The following is a 15,156-nucleotide window of genomic DNA, read 5'->3' as shown; positions in this document are numbered from 1 at the left end:
GCTTCAGTGGGAGCATTTAGGAGAAAATAATCCACAGTGTACTTACTTATAGGATAATTAGCTCTGAGCTATCAAAAAAAGGAAGTGGGAATAAAGTAATATATTGGGAAATTCTGTGAAATTTCCATATACTACTTTAGACAAAAAGGCTAAATTTTGGGGACTGCCATGCTAGGTCCTGGGAACAGTAAAGAAGACATTCTACTCTTTTACATAATAATAATAGCTAACATTTATGAAGAACTTACTACGTGCGGGGGGGAGGAGGAGATATTGTAAACATTTGTTTGTCTCCGATGAGGCAGATAATATTCTCATTTTACAGATGAGGAAACTGAAGCGCAGAGAAGTTAAGCAGTACGTCTAAGGTAATAGAGCCAATAAGTCATGGATTCAGAATTCAGACTCAGGCAATTTAACCTTAGAGCTTGTTCTTTTAAGCAATATGCTATTAGGCCTCGGTATAATCACAGTCTTTCCTTAACTGCAAAACTTTGTTCAGTATTCATTACATGATTTAAGTTTTAAGAAAGATCCAGAGAAGAGCAACTAAAACCAAGGGATGAAAGAGAGTTCCAACTAAAAAGACCTGGGAAAAAACTTGAAAGACTGTATGACTAAAGAATATAGATATAAACTTTCATACAAAATTCTGCAAGGTAGTTTAGTACTTATACATATTCTGCTTATAAATAACCCATTCTTATAGCTTATGCTGCTGCCCTAATGCCATACAGTATCTCTTACTTTAACTGGAGGAAAGGAGGAAACTATATTACAGCTTAGTGAGAAAAGTTTCTTAACAGGTTTTGCTTCCTTAAATGGTGCCCCTCCCCCAAACAAAACACATTTTACTCCTCAAATATTGTTCTGGTACCTGCAATGCCTCCAGTTAGAGATTTATTTGACAGCAGGATATGATGTCTGTAAAAGAATTTTTTAATTGTGATTTAAAAACCCCACATAATATAAAATTTACCATCTTAATCATTTTTAAGTGCACAGTAATGTTAGCTATATGCACATTGTTGTGCAACAGATCCCTAGAATTTTTTCATCTTGCAGAACTGAAATGCTATACCCAATGAACAAAACTCCCCTTTTCCCCTTGTCCCAGCCCCCTGGCTGAAAATGAATTTCTTTTTTTTTTTAAAGGAACTCCTTTAATTTACTTATTTATTTATTTATTTATTTTTGGCTGTGTTGGGTCTTCGTTTCTGTGCGAGGGCTTTCTCCAGTTGCGGCACGCGGGGGCCACTCTTCAGCACGGTGCGCGGGCCTCTCACTATCGCGGCCTCTCTTGTTGCGGAGCACAGGCTCCAGACGCGCAGGCTCAGTAGTTGTGGCTCACGGGCCCAGTTGCTCCGCGGCATGTGGGATCTTCCCACACCCGGGCTCGAACCCATGTCCACTGCATTGGCAGGCAGATTCTCAACCACTGTGCCACCAGGGAAACCCCTTTTTTTAAAAAATAAATTTATTTATTTTATTTATTTAATTTTGGCTGTGTTGGGTCTTTGTTGCGGCACGTGGCTTCTCTTGTTATGGAGCACGGGCTCTAGAGCGCAGGCTCAGTAGTTGTGGCGCGTGGGCTTAGTTGCTCCGCGGCATGTGGGATCTTCCTGGACAAGGGCTCCAACCCATGTCTCCTGCATTGGCAGGGGGGACTCTTAACCACTGTGCCACGAGGAAAGTCCCCTAATTTCTTTTTTATTTGAGAAAAAATTTTCATATGAAAACTCTTATAGTGGCATAAAATTAAATCATGTTTAATTGCACATGTAAAGAATCCCCTTCATTAACAGGGCAAAATTATATTAAATTGGAACCTTTAGAAAATCAAAGATATATACTCACTCTAGGTGCTAAGAACTGAAGTGAGCTTTCTAATACAGTTATTTCTGGAAAAATTTGTTTCAGAGGACCAAGGACTAACTCCACCATCGAAGTTTTTACTTGAAAGTAATGAGTATGATCAACTGAGGTAACTTTCACAGAAAGTGAGCTGAAACCCTATTGGCCTTCTGCTAAGTAGAAGGGTTATTGGTGGAAGTAAATTCCTCTGGTAGCCTATGCTGGAAACAGCTTAAATACATTCCCCTTAAATCCACTCTAATCAGGCTTTTGCCCCTGCCATAGCACCAGTGTCCTTTTCAAGGTACCAGTGATTTCCGTGTTGCTAAATCCACTTGTTAATTTATAGTCATCATCTTAACTTCACCTATGAGCAGCATTTGATAAGTTGGTTACTCCCTCCTTCTCCTCCTCCTTGAAACAGGCTTTCCGGAAATCCAGCTTTCCTTCTGCCTTCTAGCCATTCCTTCTCATCCTTTTTTCTGGTTCCTCCTCAAAGGAAGTGCCCTACAGCTTAGTTCTTGGACCTCTTCCTTATCTATACTCAGTTTCTTGGAGAGCTCCTACTAACACTTACTTAAGTACCACCTATATACTGTTGATTTCCAAATTTATATCTCTTATCCAAACTGTTCTCTTGAATTCTCGGCTTGATATCCCTACTCATCTTGAACTCCTTACCTATTATTTCCTCTTGGATGGCAAGTATAGTTTTGGACTTAACCTGTCCAAAGCCAAACCCCTGATCTTTCCCGTACCCCAGATCTTCTACTCACAGCCATCCCCAGCGAAGTTGATGGCAACTCCTTCCTTTATCAGGCCAGAAACTTTGGAGTTTTTCTTGACTCCTTCTTTTTCACCCCCACTTCCAACTTACCAGCAAATTCTGTTGGCCCAGGTTACAACACATATATCCAGAATCCAAACACTTCTCCCTACCCCCATTACTACCACCCCAGTCTGAATTACCATTATCTCTTGCCTAGAGTATTGGTGATGGCTTATCTGGCCTCCTTCTCTCCTTGCTTCCACTTCAATGCATTTTCAACACAGTATCATGTTAAAATGTCAATTAGATCATGCTCCTTATCTGCCCAAGATGCTTCCAGTGGCTTCCATCTCAATTGCAGAAAAAGCCCAAGTCTTTACAGTGGTCCACAGGCCCCATACCATCTGCTTTGCTCACAGTTCTCTGACCTTGTCTCTTACTACCCTTCTTGTTGCCTCTTACTACCCTTCTTGTTGCTCACAACATTCACACCACACTGGCCCTTTTGTTGTTCTGTGAAATAGAAATCATTCTCCTGTGATAGGGCTTCGTACCCTCTGCCTAGGACACTCTTTCTCCAGAGAACTACATGGTAATTCTCACTCTTGCAAGTCTTTGTTCAAATAACACCATTTTGTTGAGGCCTTCCCCCCTCTTCTCCATCTCTAATGTATTTCTTCCACAGCAGTTATCAGTTTCTAATGTGTTGTGTAACTTCTTTGTTTATTGTAGCCACCCCCATCAACAAGAGCAGGAATTTTTTTCTATTTTTGATTTGCTGTATCCCCAGTGCTTAGAACAGTGACTTACACAAAATAGGTACTCAATAAATATATACTGAATAATCAACATAGGAAGAAATTAAATGTGCCCTCAAGACCTAAAACAGGATTTGGCAACAGTAGTGGGTAGTCTTGGCAGGAGGTAGCTGGACATGACTAAATTAGAGGGGACCTGGAAGTGGAAGGTATGAATAGGGCCTAATAGCATAAAAAATTGGGAGCTTGTTGGAAGGATGGGGGACAGTGAATGTAATGACATTTTTATCTGTAAAAATTAACATCATGCTACTGTAGAATCAATTTAAGTTTTGGTTCTGATTTTAAAGGAGGCAATGTAATTTGTAGTAGTAAAAAGGAAAGGGAAGGACACTCCATTTGCTGATGATAAATGGGCATAGGAAAGAGGAATTTAATTATTAGAGATGGTTAAAACTAACTTGACTATGTCAAAGTGACCATTTCTGATAACTGGCTAGAGAAAGTGGTGCCCACCTTATGGAAGGCATTAAATCCTCAGTAGAAGAATTTTATAGTCTATGCTAGGGTCAGTAGTATTCTATTGTTAGATCTTGACTAGAAGAAAGATGATGGAAAACAAAGTTTTTCCAAAGATGTTTCTCACTATGGTTAGGAAATAAATAAAAGTGGGAAAAGACAAGTGATAGATTAGATATCTTCATTTATTTATTCAGTAATAATGTTGAGTGCCTGCAGTATTCCAGGGGATACAGGGGTGACCAAACAAGTAAGTTCTCTGCTCTTATGGGAGCTTATATTCTAGTGCAGCTAGTTGAGAATACTCCGTGTAGGTGGTTGCCATGAACACAGAATAAGTTAAGGGTCAGATCTGAGAGAAACTGCAGAAGAATTGGCAGGACTTGGTGATAGCTTTTATTTATTTTATTTATTTATTTATTTTGGCCATGCCGCACAGGCTTGTGGGATCTTAGTTCCCCGACCCGGGCCCACAGCAGTGAAAGTGCTGAGTCTTAACCACTGGACCGCCAGGGAATTCCCCCGACTTGGTAATAGCTTGTGCAGCATATGAAGGCATGTAGTTGTAGGCACTAATGGACTGGTGAATAGGATGAGAAGAGGTAAGAGGCAGGAGAACCAAAAGGATGATGATGCCACTGAAAGTAATGGGAAAGTTGAGAAAGGGTGCTAATTTGTGGAGAAACTCTTTTGATTTTTTTACATTTCAAGTTTCAGGGATTAGTGGATGTGCAAATGGAAATGTCTTATGGGCTGAATATGGCAGGTGGGGAGGAGACTCTTGCTTTCATACTTTCCAGGTCTGCCTTGCTTTCCCTTCCAAATCTGCCTTTATTTCCCTACCTATCTCTCATTCTCTCCTTCCCTTTCATAGTCCTCCATCTGCATCCTCTTATGTGGCTTAAAATTGATCACTCATTCATCATGCCCTTTGTGGGTCTACTGGAGGCATTGCTCTGTGTCTGTCCTTTTACGACCCTAGAGGACTGAGCAGCCACCATCTGAAACATTGGTGGCTTTGGTAGAATGAGAGAGTAGTGAACTGTGCTCCCTATAATTGCTTATGCCTGGAAACGATTCCTGTCATTTTGCTCACATTTCATTGCCCCTCCCTTAACCCAATTTCAGAAGAATGGGGAGGAGCAATCCTACAAAGTGCCTGGGATGAGAGCTAGAAATATTTGCCAACATTAATGACTACCAAAGGCCTTGATTATTAATTCATTGTAACATGAACCTGACATAAGATTTCAAATCCTTGAAACTGAAAGTTTGTGAACCTCAAATATGCATATTCTTGGGAGAATATATTAAAAAAAAAAAAAGGATTAGAACTGCCGAACAAACTATACTTGTTTTCCAACTTCACCTAGACTGCTGATCCTTTTCTTCTTCCTTTCCAGTATCCCTGTTCATTCTTTACTTTCCTCTCTATCCAGCTAAGATTCAATGGTCTATTGTTTTAGTTTCTTGCCATTATTCTTTTACATGACTATTTCAAGTGCAGCTGGAGAAATTCATATAACCAGACTGGTACTTACAGAAATTTATGATCAGCTACCCCAACTGGGTTTTCAGCAGCACCTTACAAATTACATATGTCTAGTCAACACACTCATTCCAACAACTTTCAAACTTCTACCCTCCTCAGACCCTGCCTCCCTTTAAACTCCTCTTCTCCTTGAGCTCAACAGGTGATCTTGTTTTCTGCTTGACCAAGAATTGAACAGGAACTACTACACTACCAAATCTGCAGGCATACCTACATCTCCACCCGTATGTCTTTCCTCCTTGTTAGAATAAAGAAGGATTCATCCTTTCTCCAGGACCAGCCTCTCCACCTGTTCTCGGGGTCCAATCTCCTCTATCTTTTCAAAGACCTCATCCTGTTATTAATCCAGTCTCCCTCTTATATTCAATCCCTTTATCTATACTTGCTCCTCAGCACTTAAAATATACTTGAGTCTTTCTTCCCCTGCCCAGTCACATTTCTTGAACAGAGAATTGTCTTTGTTCACATTTGCATTTTTCTCTCCCTATTCCTAATTTCTCAGCATCTTTTTACCTAGCACTGTGCTCCTGGCTTCCATCATGCTAGACTCTCCCGTTTTTCTTCTCTCAGTTCTTAGTTTCCCTTACTGGCTTCCCTCCTATTCATCATTAAGTGTTATAGTTCATAGTTTTCTATTTGAGATCCTCTTCTCATTCTACTCTCTTCCTAAGTAATCATAATCACTCAGAAAACTTCACTTACGCTGATGACTCCAAAATGTGTATCCTTTATCCAGACCTCTCTCCTGTTTCTTGTATATTGCTGTATTTCTAGGCCTTCTGCACTGTCTTTCACTTAGTAGGTGTTCGATTAATGCTTTCCTTATGACTGGCTGACAGAATGAATGAATGAATAAACAAACTTTAGTGATTTTTTGTGACTCTTCTTAACAGACCAAAACCAAATACTTCGTATCCTCAGGCCTAGCACATAGTGCATATTCAGTAAATGCATTATAAATGACTTACAAAAAAAAAAAAAAAAAAAGAATGAGTGAATAAAAAACCTTTGTAGTGATTCATTGTAGCCAACCAAGACCAAAGACCTTGCTTATCTTATTCTCTTTAAAAATGTAACTGGGTATAGCTTAAACTAAAACTTGCTTCAAGAGAGACTAATTCTTTGACAGATCAACTAAAAGTTGCAAGTGTGTTTGGAATGTTGACTGAATTATATATGTGCAATGTATGAGGAATAAGAAAAAAAGGTTATAGACACCTACTAACTACTGATCTAGTATATGCATGGTGGTCATGAGCACAGACTTTGGTCTGGGACTACTTGGGAGAATATCCAGAATCTACCATAGGCATATGATATAGAGCACGGTTTCCTCATCTGTGAAATGGAGAGTCCATCTCAGAGGTGGTTGTGGGGACTAAATGCAATAATACTTGATTAGCACGTAGCACAAGGCCTGGCACAGAATAAGCATTTAATACTTAGTTATTATTAATGATACTCCATTTTTTTTTAATATTAATTAATTTATTTATTTAGGCTGTGTTAGGTCTTCGTTTCTGTGCGAGGGCTTTTTCTAGTTGCGGCAAGTGGGGGCCACTCTTCATCACAGTGTGCGGGCCTGTCACTATCGCGGCCTCTCTTGTTGCGGAGCACAGGCTCCAGACGCACAGGCTCAGTAATTGTGGCTCACGGGCCTAGCCGCTCCGCGGCATGTGGGATCTTCCCAGACCAGGGCTCGAACCCGTGTCCCCTGCATTGGCAGGCAGATTCTCAACCACTGCGCCACCAGGGAAGCCCAATGATACTCCATTTTGATCCAGCTGGTATAGGTGCCAGCCAGAGACATACTATAGATGAGTAATTGCTAAACATGGCTGCTTATCAGAATCACTTTAGCTTTTTAGAAAAAAAGATTCCTGGACTCATCCCCAGACTGCTGAATTGGACTGGAGTGGGGTTGGGGAGGCAAGGATATATATTTCTTAAAGCTCCCCAGGTGATTCTGAGCATCAGCCAGGTTTGGCAATTATATTACAGAAAATAGAATTGTTTCCAGAGATCATCTGAGTATGAGATATAATCAGGAAAAATGTTTCTAGTGTGGAGAAAAAGGAGCCAGAAATGACATCTCTAAAAAGCCAATTGTATATAATCTTTGGGATCAGTGGTCATAGTTGTGCTGATTGCCTGAGAACAGGTCATAATGAAAGTGAAGCGTGCACAGCTGAGCCATTTTCAAGGTCCCAGAATGAAAAGAAAAGCAGAGCAAGTGAGCTGGTAACAGCTGCCAAACTTAATTCACAGTAGCCGTGTGGGATGGGGAAAGCATTAAGAGAGCTTCAGAAAGAGGGGGTAGAAATATAAAGATTAAGTTTTAGGTATTAGAGGAACAAAGATTAGAGGAAAATAGATGAAGTAGCTGAGAGTGAGCTCTAAGAAGTGCTATAGGAAAATATCAGGAGAGGATAATTCTTACTGAAAAAAAGAGATAAAGAACACATGCCTCAGAAGAAGAAGGAAAAAAGAGGTTGCAGGAAGGATCATAAACACATTTTGAGAGATTAACATGGAAAAGGCCAAAAGAAGCATGGATAATCGGCCTATTATAGATGGACTCCAAATCCCGGAGAAACAAGTATTACAGAAGGAGAGAGGGAATGTAAAGCCTAACTACAGCAGTGAAGTTGATAACAAAGGGAAATAAATGAGGGAGTTCAGAAGTATTGAAGGATAATTAGAATTATACAAATAGGGATAAAGTACAGCTTCAGGTGGGAGAGCATGTAGTACAAAGAATATGGAACACAAAAGTCTAAGGAGCCATTCAACAAACACTTATTGAGTGTTTATTGCAGTCAGGCGGTATGCCGGACACTGGACACAGGGATGAACGAGAGACAGTTTCTGTTCTCATGGAATTCTCATTTCTGATAAACCTTGGGTGTAGAAAAGAGACAAAGTGACGTTCTGGTTGGAAATAGGGCTGCATGTGATAAAAAAAATGTTTTGTTTTTGAAAGGACTGAATATGAGCTTTCCCCAGTAGACTCTGAAGCCAGGCAAAGCATTTTGAGCATTGCGGGGGTTTGGAGGATATATTCGAATCTGGGTTGGAGTCTGTCTGACCATAGATGTAAATTAGGCAAAGAGATGGGGCTGTGTTTGTGAATGTATGTGTGTGTGTCTGTCTGTCTAAACACATCTATCTCTCATCCCCAAAGAAATTTAAAAATAAAATGATTATTTGGTGTCTTTCTTGCATATTATAAATAAGGATATTATGGGAAAAGTCTGAAAGTAACCAAGAAGGCACCTAAGAAGCCAATGAGAATCCATTTATAAAATAAGGATTAAATAATACTTCTTAGGGCTTATATACTGTTACTTGTCTGTAATATACTTAGAAAGAAAAGAAAGTATAGTTGTCCCTCGGGACCGAAGGGATTGGTTCCAGGAGCCCCTGTGCAGAGATGTATGCTTAAGTTCCTTATATAAAATGGTGGGTGCAGAGGACCATCTGTATTTTGTAGCATTGCCAGTTCAACAGAGCATATATGTGGTAAAGTGAAATACCTTTTTTCCAATCATGCAGTAGTGAGAACTCAAATTAATTTCTCAACAGCTCAGAAGTTTTGATAGAGTAATTTAGAACATAAGCAAATTCCTGGTAGAACACAAGGAAATTAAAACTATGAGGAGGAATGATCAGCTTCCTTTTGAAGGCGAGGAGGTGGTGGAAGTATTAAAAGAAATGAAGGATCTCAGAGGGTTAAACCCAAAGAAGTTAAAGAACTAAAGAGACCTATCTATATGCAGAAATGATTAATGAAAAGCATAAAAGTAAAGAAAAACAGATTGAAGACATTGAAGGAAACATTAAAAATCAGGAACCAAGTGGAAGAAGTCTTTAAACAGATCCAAGATGGTAGAAAACATAAGATTAAAGCCAAAATTAAGTCATTGCTTTACATTCTTAGATTTTGCAAAAATACAAGGGAGTGCCATGGTAGGTAAAAACACATTCAGATTGCCTTAAAAGGATAAGATTGAAAGAGGAATTCTTTGTCAAACTGTTTTAGGAGCTAGATAAGAATTTGGGGGATTGGGTTGTATATGTGGAGAGAAGAGATATCAGATGCCTGTAATATTGCAGTGTCAAAAAGATGAACAGATAATTTAGTAGTAGACATCTGATTCTAAAACTGAGCAACATAATAAAATTATTGTAGAAGGAAGAGAACTTCTGGGTTTAATGATCTACCAGAGATCTATGAGCAAATCCGTGGTGCCTCTGTTCAAAGGCATATGGAAGTTGAGATAACCAGCGCAATGAAACTGGTGTTAATAGGAAGTGAGAGAAATTGGGAACTGGTACCTGCTGATAATACTGAACACCGAATATAAGATTTTTGTGCGAAGAAAGACTGACAGGAATAATAGAGAACATGAGATGCCAAGGAAACAATATGCCATAAAGTGGGTCTGAGAAGCTAACTGGAAAATCCTTGCATGGCAAAAGAATGAGGTGGGAAATAAATTCATTCTATTTGGATTAAGAAAGGCTTTTATTTAAACAAGCTGTGATTTTCTCTTTAATACCATGTAAAATATATTGTTCCAGAGCAGCTTTTGAAATGTGAGGACTTTATATGAGCCATTGGGATCAGCGTCTCCATTCTCAATTAAAAAGATTGAGGAGAAAATTAAAGTGATAAGAATAAAGTAGTACTGCTCATAATATCCTTTACTATTTTTGTAGTCTGTAGATTCAACTCCCCCTCCTCCATTAAAAAATTTTTTTAAGAGTATAAGGATATAGGGGACTTCCCTGGTGGTCCGGTGGCTAAGATGCCATGCTCCCAATGCAGGGGGCCCGGGTTCAATCCCTGGTTAGGGAACTAGATCCCACATGCATGCTGCAACTAACAGTTCGCATGCCAAGACTAAAGATCTCGCATGCCGCAACTAAGACCCAGCACAGCCAAAATTAATTAATTAATTAATAATTAAAAAAAAGAAAAAGAATAGCATCTCTAGCTTTTTCAAAAGTAAATTTAAAATAGAGTACAGGAAGCTGGAAGAGCATCATAAAAATGGATAAAAAACAAAGTAATGCGAACTTGTTGAAAACAAAAATAAAGGATGGCTATGTTCTTTGGAGGGGCAAAAAATGCAAAAAGAAATTGGATCATGAAAATACAATAATCCCCCCTTATCCACGGGGGATGCATACCAAGACCCCCAGTTTATACCTGAAACCATGGATAGCACTAAACCCTATATATACTATGTTTTTTACATACATATATACATACCTACGATAAAGTTTAATTTCTAAATAAGGCACAGTAAGAGATTAACAACAATAATAAAATAGAACAATTATAACAATATACTATAATCAAAGTTACATGAATGTGGTCTCTCTCTCTCTCAAAATATAATATCTTGTACTTTACTCACCCTTCTTTTGAGGATGTGAGATGATAAAATGCCTACGTGGTGAGATGAAATGAGATGAATGACGTAGCATTAAACTACTATTGACTTTTTTGGTGATAGGTTAGAAGGAGGATCACTTGCTTTGGGTGATCTTGGATCATCGAGCCATGGTGGTTGGATGTTAGAAGCAGGTGATGTTGATGGTTAGGGATCCCAGGCAGGATGGAGCATGTCACCCCAGATTTCATCACGTTACTCGTAACAGCACGCAATTTAAAACTTATGAATTGTTTATTTCTGGAATTTTCAGACTGCTGGTAACTGAAACCACAGAAAGCAAAACCACGGATTGGGGTGGGTGGGGGACTACTGTAAAAGAAACAGGAAAGAAAATAGACATAGGCTAATTAGAAGTTATTAGAGACCAGTTCTTAGTAGTCAGCAGATCACATAGCTGTTGGTATCAGTTTTTCCTGCTGCCTCTTGCAGCTTTTCATCAGTGATCTCATTCCCATGGCTTTAATCGCCATCTGTATGCGAATAACTCTCAAATCATCTATGCCCAAGCTCTAAACCCATATGTCCAACTTCCTACTAAAGATATCTTGGCTGTGTCACAAGTGCCTCAAATTCAGTAGGTCCAAATCTGAAAAAGGATCATGTCCCCACTTCTCCCTCCCATCCCAAGTCTGTTTCTCCTGTGTTTCCCTATTGTGGAGTATTGCAGTCTTACCTTAGTCCCCTTACTCTAGAAATTTAAACATCATCCTTAATGTTTCTTCTTTTACTCCTCTATCTAATCAATCAGTTAGACTATTCATTGTTCCCCTTTAATATCTCTCACATAATATTTATCTCTCTGTTCTCGTTCTGTTAGTTTGGACCAGGGATTGGCAAACTTTTTCTATAAAGGGCCAGATAGTAAATACTTTAGGCTTTGCAGTCCATATGATCTTTTTTGCAATCACTGCAGCTCCAAAGCAGCCATAGACAATATGGAAATGAATGGGTGGGGCTATTTCCCATAAAACTTTATTTATAGACACTGAAATTTGAATTTCCTATAATTCATGAAATATTCTTTTGGCTTTTCTCTCCAACCATTTAAAAATGTAAAAACCATCCTTTGTTTGCCATCCATACAAAAGCAGGCAGCAGGCCAGATTTGGCTCACAGGCCATAATTTGCCCACCCCTGGCTTAAAGGAACATTTTCTCTCACTTGAAAAACAACAGTAGTCCCCCATTCTCCTACTATCTTACCTGGTCTCTCTAGTCTTGTCTCTCTGGTCCACTCATCATACTGAAGCCAGACTGACTTTTAAAAATGCAAATTGGTTTCATTACGTTGTTTGAAGTCCTTTAAAATTTGACCATAGCCAGTGGAATGTATCCCCATTCCTTGGCAAGGCGCTTCGTAATGTGGACCTTGCTTATCTTTCTAGACATACTTCTTGTTATTTCCCCCTAACTCTTGCAGTTTCTGTGATGTGCAGTGTTTTTCACTTCTAAGTTTTGACACATGTTTCCTTACCCTCTCCCTACTTCCACCTGGCTAACCACTATTCTTCCTGCTGGACTTATTTCAGTTATCATCATCTCCAGAAACCTCCTCTCATTCCCCCAAGGCTGGGTTTAAATGCTTTTACTAAGTTCTGCCATCTGTAGAATCCAATAATAGCACTTATTTTACTATAATTGCCTGTTTACTTGACTGTGTCTTCTAAATAGTAAACTTGAGTGCCTAGTGTTTATCCATTATTTTATCCCCAGTTTCCTATACGGTGCCCCATAGTACCCTCAGCATTTTTATTTTTATTTTTTGCATTAAAATATTGATATAATTCAAAGACCATGAAATTTGCCCTTTTTAAGTGTGCGATTCAGCGGTTTTTAGTATACTCACAAAGTTGTGCAGCCATCTCCCTATTTAATTCCAGAACATTTTTATCACCCCAAAAAGAAACGCCACGCCCATTAGGAGGTCACCCTTCATTCCTCCTCCCTTCAGCCCCTGGCAGCCACTAATTACTTTTTGTCTCTATAGATTTGCCTAGTCTGGACATTTCATGTCAGTGGAAGGGCCCTCCAGTCTTTTTCCCCAACCTTCTTCATTATTATAGTTTTCCCTATATCATGTGCTTTAGCCAAACAGTGCTTTGGTGGGGTCTTCATATATGTCTCATGCTTTCTTATATCTGTACCTTTTCTTATGCCACCTCCTCTATCTGAAATGCTTTTTTCTACTTATTTAGAGTTTCACCTAGCCTTCAATGCCTAATTCGGATAAGACCCCTTCCAAGAAACTTTCCTGATCATATTAGGTAGGAATCATCTCTGAAATCCTACAGTAATTATACTAGTTTAGGTGCTACCTTGCCTACTGATTCTTTGAGACTGCTGTCATGTTTTCTAATTGTTTTATACTCTCCCATCCAGTACCTTGGCACAATAAGTTCTTAGAACGTAGTTGAAAATGTCATGGACACTCTGGAAAATAGCATGACAGTTTCTTTAAAAACTAAACATAGACTTACCATACAACCCAGCAGTCTCACTCCTGGGCATTTATTCCAGAGAAATAAAAACTAATATTCATGTAAAAATCTGTACACAATTTTTCATAGCAGCTGTATTTGTGATAGCCAAAAACTAGAAACCACCAAAATGTTCTAAAGTAGTTGAATGCTTAAACAAACAATTGTACATTCATATCGGAATACTACTCAGCAATAAAAAGGAATGAACTATTGATGTATACAACTATGCATTATGCTGATTGAAAAAAATCTCAAAAGGTCACATACTATATGATTCCATTTATATAACATTCTTGAAATGACAAAATTACAGAGTGGAGAACAAATTAGTGGTTACCAGGGATCAGGTATAGTGGGGAAGGAGGATAGGTTTGACTATAAAGGATAGCATGAGGGAGATATTTGTGACGATGGAATAGTTCTGTATCTTGATTTTGATGGTGTTTACATGAATCTGTACATATGATAAAATGGCATAGAACTATATACATACACATTGTACCAATGTCAGTTTCCTGATTTTGATGTCATATAGTTGTAAAAGATGTACCCATTGGGGGAAATTGTGTGAAGGGTATATGGGATTCATCTGTGTTATCTTTGCAATTTCCTATGAACCTATAATTATTTCAAGATGAAAAGTTAAAGTTTTTTTCTTTAGAGATTGAAGTGGTATTTAGCATAATCATTTTGCCACTCATGGTGCTGCTTTTGATCAGTATGAATCAGTCTGCACCTTTCAAAATAATGTTACTCTTGAGGTTGACAAGAGAACCTGTTTGTAGTGACATTTTAGTTGCATTTTACAATTAGGTGAAACCTGTTTAAGCAAGAACTGAGACACAGTAGTTCTTTGGTATCCTGGCTATCCAAGGCCTTGTCTTACTTTTTAAATTAAGTGGTAAGCCTTAAATTGAGTCATATTTTGGTACACGTTTAAGTTCCTGGTGCTCTTGTATGCTGGCTCCTAGAGGACAGTAACTACAGCAATGGGTCCTGTGTAGTATCTGTCATCCTGTGGGAACTTGATAAACAGTAATTATTTTTGACTTGGCATTAATTGATTCAGACAATTCTTTTCTTAATATAGAGTTGAAAATCTTCCGGTAAGATTTCGAAAAACCATACTATTAAGCAATATTCAACTCAAACTTAAAAACTTTTGAAAATTGTTATACTATATATTAAGTAAAATGAATATTCTTGTGCAAATTTAAAATGCGTATTACAAAATCAGAACTTATTTCTAATTCTTTTTGGAAAGTGGTGTGGTATGCATAACTTAAGGATTTTTCTTTTGTACTTATGATCAAGCGCAAAGTGAATATGAGGGAAAAAAGTAAATATGAGCAAAACTACATATTCTTTAGTAAAATGAAAATGATTTTTTTTTTCAGGTTAAACTGCAGAACAACATATCATATCAGATGGCAGACATACATCATTTAAAGGGTAAGAAACTTAATTACAGATTAAAGATAAAGGTCACTAAATGTCTAAAATCCTGAAGAATTAAGAAATCCTCAAGTTAAACAGCTAAATGAAATAGAATTTTTGAACAAAGCTCCTCTGATGGCAAAACATTTATCCTTTTGTCTTAAGATATAATGAAAAATTTTTAATGTTGCTTTATATATAATAAGTGCAAGTTAATATTTGAGGTCTGCGTTTTAATCTTGTGCTGTAGACAGAGTTCATGCAATGAAATGTTAGAAGAATCCTCAAAGAAAATTGAGGTGTAGCTTTGGAGACTGTCAGAT

At 38.3% G+C, this 15,156-nt stretch overlaps 1 protein-coding gene across 2 annotated transcripts in view; it reads left to right on the top strand.

The window, feature by feature from the left end:
* GOLM2 (golgi membrane protein 2) overlaps nt 1-15,156 on the top strand; it is a 102,358-nt gene that overhangs the window by 24,021 nt on the left and 63,181 nt on the right. For both annotated transcript variants that reach the window (XM_061182203.1, XM_061182204.1), the window contains exon 2: nt 14,794-14,848. In XM_061182203.1, the coding sequence (XP_061038186.1) occupies nt 14,794-14,848 (55 nt within the window). The remainder of the gene's footprint in view (nt 1-14,793; nt 14,849-15,156) is intronic.

The sequence above is a fragment of the Eubalaena glacialis genome, chromosome 2 (genome assembly GCF_028564815.1).
Source record: "Eubalaena glacialis isolate mEubGla1 chromosome 2, mEubGla1.1.hap2.+ XY, whole genome shotgun sequence".
In the NCBI taxonomy this organism is placed as follows: domain Eukaryota; kingdom Metazoa; phylum Chordata; class Mammalia; order Artiodactyla; family Balaenidae; genus Eubalaena; species Eubalaena glacialis.
This window is presented reverse-complemented; position numbering and strand designations above follow the sequence as displayed.